The sequence below is a fragment of the Procambarus clarkii genome, chromosome 24 (genome assembly GCF_040958095.1).
Source record: "Procambarus clarkii isolate CNS0578487 chromosome 24, FALCON_Pclarkii_2.0, whole genome shotgun sequence".
Lineage (NCBI taxonomy): Eukaryota > Metazoa > Arthropoda > Malacostraca > Decapoda > Cambaridae > Procambarus > Procambarus clarkii.
Window position 1 is genome coordinate 14,782,476 of NC_091173.1, and position 7,572 is coordinate 14,790,047.

Consider the following 7,572-nt stretch of genomic DNA (forward strand, 5'->3'; position numbering starts at 1 on the left):
GGCCGATAGGTCAATCGGGGTCAACACCGTTGACCTCAATGGTCTTGTTACACCTGCTAATGCCATTGTGTGGCGCGTGGTACACAGTGTGGCGTGTGGTGTGGCAATGTGTGGTACACAACTCGCACACACTTCACACATTTTATGAGGTAAATAATGTATAATTTAAAAAGGCGGTAAAACTTGACACCCATCACTTAACTGGACGAGATTTCTGCCCCCTGTCTCACGCCAACATCTTCTCCCTGCACTCTGGCATGTCCTGCGGGGACATGTCGAACGCCTGTCTGAGGTCGAGTGCCTGTCTGAGGTCGAGTGCCTGCCTGAGGTTGAGTGCCTGTCTGAGGTCGAGTGCCTGCCTGAGGTCGAGTGCCTGCCTGAGGTCGTGTCTCTTGACGGGGCTCGTCTTCAGCGGCGTCCAAAACCAACAGTCTTGTCCGCATACACGTCGTTGGTGACGGTAAAACTGACGCACCCTCGTCGTTACATCATTCTGGTCAACAATGCGCTAAAACAAAAAACAAAATAACGTATATAATTATCTCGATCCTAAGCAGAGGATGTTGGGACAGGTAGACACTGCGATTACTGTCCCTCCCGTCCATAACGGAAGAGGAGAGACAGAAATGGCATCTCTGCGCAGAGTGGATTGCCAAATTTGTTGGATTTTCTTTACTTTGTAATGAAATAATAATGCTTTATTTTACTTAGGCCTGGTGCCTACTTATTCTTATTAGCCTGGTGCAGCGGTAAGTTATTACTGAGCAACGAGGTGGTTGGGCGGCCATAATAATCAACGACCGGTTTCATAAAAGTAGTTTTGATGGAATAAAGAATTATTAATATTTTTGGGACTTATTTGACGCTTATCTTGACGTGTACTGGTATTATTGTATGTTAAACGGTGTTTTATTATAATTATTCTCTTTGCAATTAATTTTATAAAGCAATTGTTCTGTTCGCAATTAATTTTTAGAATTTTTTTATCGTTTTTATATAATTTGTTGAAAGTGTATATAATTATTATTAGTACTGTCTTTCCTTGTTGTTACTTGATATCATCTTTTGATCATTTTGAGCTGGCATAAGGTAAGTAAACTATCATAGGAAATTTTTAAATTATTCCTCTTCATGTTTATTCTTAGTTCCAAGCAAGTTATTCGGTGTGATCAATCTTTAAATAGCTAAATGTTGGGATTGCTGGAGTTGAGTGTTCTACTTTGCTTGTATTTGGTGTTGCTGGGTTACGGCTGTACATTCATAACCAGGCAATTTTAGCAGTGTTCTATTTATTGTTTACCTAATTTAAATTACCTCCAATAGCCTCGCAATTGGTCCTGTCTGGTGATAGAATTTGGAAACTTGCAAAGCCACAAATTTGATTGGGCTGGAAGATGCATTTTTGACTAATACGTTAGTCAAGCGAAAAGACCTTTCGACAGGATCAATGCTACTATTTGACTAATATTACCAAATAGCTGATGTCTTGCGATTTGATGACCGCGATTATAGCATCCTAACATGGTCTGTGTAACTGAAGTTGGCTACAGATTCACATGGGCGTGCTATGTGAAAGGAGTCCCCCACTATCCCAATAAACCCCCTCCCAATAAATATCTATTAAAAATAATAGAAGTGTTATGAGAGACATTTTCATTTTTGTCATTTTAATTTTCAGAAAACTGTCATTTTCATTTTCAGAAAACTGTCATTTTCATTTTCAGAAAACTGTCATTTTCATTTTCAGAAAACTGTCTTTTTCAGAAATATCAAGTTCTGTCCCTTCGTTTTGTTATAATTAAATTTAATCGTAAACGGATAAGTTCAGTTATCAACGCAAAGTTCAGCTGTTAAATCTGCGGAATATTCGATTACGGAATATCCTGATCTTTATCTAATGTAAAATTAATTTTATCCCTTGAACATGTCTTAATAATGACTGCTGTCTACCCACACTGGCCCTATTCGTCTAATTAACGATGCCGAATCCACCGCGGACACACACATCCCTGTTTAAGGCTGATTGTAGTGGCAAAGCCTATGCGAAGGCTGAACGACACTGATCATTGTGCGTAGTGCAAAACTCGCCCTCTGGCTGAGGCTAGCGTAATCTTGTTGCTGTAGGGCAGCCTACTCGCTGTTGCTGTCTGATTTACGGAGGTTCGATTTGCACATGTGAAACTCTGCATACTGTTGTTGTTGTTGTTACTGCTGCTGCTGTTGCTCATACTTTTTTGTTTGCCGTTTTTCCCATGTTGTTACCGTTTCTGTTGTTGTTTCTGCCGTTGTTGGTGTTGTCATTGTTGCTACTGTTTTTGTTGTTACTGCTACTATTGCGGCTGCTGTTGGAGTTGCTTCCATTTTTGTTAATATTGTTGCTGGTACTGATATAGCTGTTTCTACTGCTGTTGCGGCTATTTCTGCTGCAAGTGTTCGTTAATGATGCTACTGTTGTCGGTACTGCTGCTGCCAATGCTACTATTGTTGATGCTGCTGTGGCCAGGCTTCACTCGACCATGTAGGCTTCTCTCCCGGACCAAATGTGTGTGTACTAATGAGGATGCGTTCTGTCCTTGATGCACTGAAAGCCTCGTGTCATGAACCAGGATTTGTCTGGCTTTTCAGCATTTAATAATGGCATTATTATGAACAGTGCTAATGCAAACTTCAAATATCGAATGAACTCGCATAATTCGTGACTCGACATGCATACTGAAGGTAAATAGTTCACGATGTAAATAATATTATCACATCTGGCAACTGCATGTCGTGAATTAGAGCCTGAGGGAGGGTAAGAGCCAGTTGCGTGCTGGGCCTCCTAGCGAGCGGGCGAGGAGGTAGTGGGTCACTCTCTTGCTACTGCTGACCTCTCTCTCTCTCTCTCTAGAACTGTCTTTAGAGATCAGTATCAATCTCTGAATGGATATTAAGAGAAGCCGAGATGTTTACCAGAGCGGCTGTCTCCTGGTTATCTAAAGCGGTGGTGTGTGTAGTGTGTGGTGTCGCACTGCTAGGAGTCGATGGAGTTTCAATTGGAACCTCCAGTATGGGTTCGTCTACCTGTGAGCCCATCTCTGTGCCCATGTGCATCAACGAACTGCCGTATAACGCCACCTGTATGCCCAACATCTTCGACCATACCACGCAGGATGAAGCCAGATTTGAGCTGCGCAAGTATAGACTCATGCTGGAGCATGGCTGCTCCTCCGCCCTGCGGGAGCTGGCATGTAGCGTGTACCTGCCGGCGTGTACCGCTTCGGGCCAAGTATTACTGCCCTGTCGCAGCCTCTGCCTCGCCGCCTGGGCAGACTGTGAGTCCACCATGAACCTGCATGACATGTCGTGGCCGCAGGAGCTGGACTGTGACAAGTTCCCAGACGGACCGGGCGAGGGGCTCTGCATGGAGGGTAGGAAGATTTACTCTGAAAATTCTGAAAATACCTTCATGGCCACGGTGAAAGACATGGCTCCACCTATTCACAGCTCGACAGTCAACAGCGCAGCAGTGGCCGTCAGCAACACCCACAGTGGTGAGCATCACTGCGAAGCCATTAGAGTGCCCATGTGTTCCGACCTGCCCTACAACACCACCCGCCTCCCCAATGCTCTTCACCATAAAACTCAGGAACAAGCGTCTTCCATAGTTCTCTTTCTGTTGCCAGTTATGATGTCTGAGTGTTCTCCTGACCTGCGACTCTTGGTGTGTAGCATCTTCGTGCCGCCGTGCGCGTCGTCAGAGAAGGAGCGACTACCTTGTCGCAGTCTGTGTGCGTCTGTCAGGTCTGGCTGTGAAGGACTTATGAACAGATTCAACATCCCGTGGCCCTCTGAGCTGGTCTGCGATATGCTGCCATCTGGCCCCAACGATGGGTGTGTCGGTGGAAATGTAGAGTCCACAGAGGACTACACGCTAGCCACGACCTCTGGAGCACCCTACAATCCACCAGAAGAAGGACGTGATCTCAACACCCAGGTCGCACCTGCGGCCGGCACTTGTGAAGCCATAACTGCTCCTATGTGTCACACCTTCTCACACGCCACCCACATGCCCAATACATTCAACCACAGCTCGCAGGAAGAAGTGCAAGTCAAGCTTCGTCAGCTCTGGCCTTTATTAGAATCGCAATGTTCACCAGATCTCCGCTTGTTCCTGTGTACTCTCTACCTCCCGCCGTGCACTCTCCTGGAGGAGTCGATACCACCATGTCGAAGTATGTGTGAGTCTGTGTATGTTCGTTGCAGCAATGTTCTAGACAGGCTGGGTGTGGCCTGGCCTGTGGCCTGTGATGACCTTTCTGACGAAGGGTCGTGTGTAACCAGCAACAACACACAAGCTGTCGATGCCCCAGCGGGAGGAAGTGTATCGCCAACACCCACCCCAGTATCTCTGAGCTCGAGTCTTCAACCTCTTGCAACACATCACCACATTCATGACCACTGGCGCTGTGAGCACACTCTCACCGGGCTGTGTAGGGGTCTGTACAACAACACGTTCATGCCAAACCTCTTCCAACACAGTTCCCGGGAAGCCGACCATCAGCTACACATGTTCTTGCCCTTGATAGAAGCAGAGTGTTCTCCCAATATCCTTGCTTTCCTGTGTACTGCTTATATTCCGCCGTGCACCTCTCTGCAGCGGCCAGCTCCACCATGCCGCAGCTTCTGTCTCACAGCCAAGAAAGGCTGTGACCAGCTCGTGGACACAATGGGCCTCCAATGGCCTGATGCGCTGAAGTGTAGCAATTTCCCGGAATATAACATGACTGATCCGTGTTCGGATGAGACATTCGAGATTGCACATGGCGACGCAGCAAGCATCACGGAGGACTCCTTACCAGTCACACAGCCGACGGCTCTTGTTACAAGTAGCCCTCCAGCGGTCCCTGGCATCGTCGGATTTCAAAAATTTAGTGCTGGTTGCGAGTTCATCACTGAACCAATGTGTCACGATATGCCCTACAACACAACTATTATGTCTGGCCTTAGCCACAGCAGTACAGAAGTTGCGAGCCTGAAACTGCACGAGTTCTTCCCTCTGGTGAAGATGAAATGTTCACCCGACCTGCAGCTGCTGGTCTGTAGCTTCTACGTGCCCATCTGCACCACCCTAGAGCGACCTCCCCCACCTTGCCGCAGCCTGTGCGTCTCCGCTAGACAAGGCTGCGAAAGACTGATGAACCAATATGGCTTCATGTGGCCGCAGGAGCTCGAGTGTGGCCAGTTTCCCGCAGACCAGCGCGAGCAGCTGTGTGTTGACAACAGCACCTTCCTCTCTGTCTAGTCTCAGGAGCGCCGTCTCCCAACGGACACAAAGGACATCAACACCATCCACCATGGTAGCCACCAGGGACATCAACCTCAGCTCCTCTACATCCCCTCCCCAAAAAAACAACTTTACAGCATGTTTCCACCACAACTCAATATTAATTAAAACAGTAACTAAATATTAAATCTGACGCATACCGCTGTAGCTCTCGTAGCGTCTGTGCCTGTCATCCAATATGAGTTCACAGATAATACACATAAATACCCATAAACAGTTAGTACCTACATCGTCAAAATATGGACTGTTGTTCCTAGAACATGTTATGTTCGCCCCTGTTCACCCAGCAGTTATTGGGTACCTGCTTGTAAACCGATTAGCGGGTCTTGTTTCAGGGAAACGAATGGGCAAGGCTTGTGTGAAACTGTTGGGAACTGCGGCGCACTTCGTGGGAAACTACGTCAGGAAGTATAAAGAAAATGTGAAGCTTCGCTGAAAAGAAACCCGAAGTTATGCTGTGGTCGACACTTATCATACTGTGTAGTTCAAATGACAATTCCTGGCAAGGTCTGGAATTGGGAAAAGAGAGAGAGAGAGAGAGAGAGAGAGAGAGAGAGAGAGAGAGAGAGAGAGAGAGAGAGAGAGAGAGAGAGAGAGAGAGAGAGAGAGAGAGAGAGAGAGACAGAGAGAGAGAGAGAGAGAGAGAGAGAGAGAGAGAGAGAGAGAGAGAGAGAGAGAGAGAGAGAGAGAGAGAGAGAGAGAGAGAGAGAGAGAGAGAGAGAGAGAGAGACAGAGAGACAGAGAGAGACAGAGAGAGAGAGAGAGAGAGAGAGAGAGAGAGAGAGAGAGAGAGAGAGAGAGAGAGAGAGAGAGAGAGAGAGAGAGAGAGAGAGAGAGAGAGAGAGAGAGAGAGAGAGACACACAGACAGACAGACACACAGACAGACACACAGACAGACAGACAGACAGACAGACAGACAGACACAGACAGACAGACAGACCAACCAACAAGTTGAACCAACCATGGGTACATAGCCTAACTTCTTGTATAATTGCCTACAAGAGGAACTGAATACAGTTCTCACCAGGGGCGCTGAACTTGGTGAGGACGGCATCACCTTCAACTTAATTAACCTGCTTCATTGTCTAATTGGTAGATCAATCCTTAAATTGTATACAACGATTCATATTACGAGGTAGATGAGTATGTCATACGGGACCAGCAGTCTCACTGCCTATAATCAACATTTAATCAACACAATCGACTTGAGAATGGTCCAGGACGGACCGAAACGTCGTCGTCCCTTCAATTTCTAGTGTGTGGTCTGGTCAACAACATTTAATCAACCTTATGTTTTTCCCTCCCACCTTACTGACATGTTGCATGTGTGAGACCCTTGGGAGAATGATGCTGGGTAGATTACTACAGAGACTTGAAGACACTACGCCTCCTAATGTTAATGTTTCGCACATGGTAAAACTGTGTATATTTGAATCGTGATACTTTCCCACTGTCTATGCGTTAGAAGACAAACACACACACACATACACGCATGCACGCACAGACACACACACACACACACACACACACACACACACACACACACACACACACACACACACACACACAAATCCCCTAACTAGGGACATATGTATGTACAATATTTCTTGACTTGAAAAGGCTTTCGATATTGCTAATAAGGAAGTAATATTATTAGAACTAGCAAAAATAGACAATGAGTGTTGACTGCTACAACCGATACAAGGTTATCTTACCAGCCGAAGGGCTCTGCACTGCTTAAAGGGTAGTCAAGTGAAACTAAATTAATGCAACTGCGCACTCTTCAAGGTGGAATTTTAATTACCACCTTGTGGTAAAATCCCAACAAGTCCCAAAATTAACTATACAGACGATATCCTTACATACACTAAGCTCCACCCTAAGATACAATCTTCCCTGAAAAAAAATTATGTTTAAACAAACTGGTAATTTCAAAAGTAGACCACAACAAAAACCAAGATTGTAATATACCTATTGACTATATCTTCTCTATCCAGTATGTTTGCATCTCAGTTCTGTGCACATTAACTGGTATTTTAAGACTGTATCGAGGATATGTAAAGACAAACTCAACTCTCTGGGAACTGTACAGCTCTCAAAATGGTGCAAATGTTAAGACAAGGTTGAAATAATTAAGATGCTTGAACAGGTTATCTGGTGTGTGTTCGTGTGGGGTAGTCTTGGCCTTATAGGGTGCACAATAAACTACCGCTCACAACATGAGCAGTGCACAATCAACAAGCCGGCG

The 7,572-nt window shown here is 45.9% G+C and overlaps 1 protein-coding gene across 1 annotated transcript; it reads left to right on the forward strand.

The window, feature by feature from the left end:
* Window positions 1-2,807: 2,807 nt before the first annotated feature.
* LOC123761750 (uncharacterized) lies at window positions 2,808-6,895 on the forward strand. Its single transcript, XM_045747924.2, has one exon. It carries the CDS (start codon window positions 2,942-2,944, stop codon window positions 5,279-5,281), a length of 2,340 nt encoding a protein of 779 aa, XP_045603880.1. The 5' UTR covers window positions 2,808-2,941; the 3' UTR covers window positions 5,282-6,895.
* Window positions 6,896-7,572: the final 677 nt, after the last annotated feature.

What these genes read in the sequence shown, in the direction of transcription:
- LOC123761750 (XM_045747924.2), top strand. Translation starts at nt 2,942, where the DNA reads ATGTTTACCAGAGCGGCTGTCTCCTGGTTATCTAAAGCGGTGGTGTGT.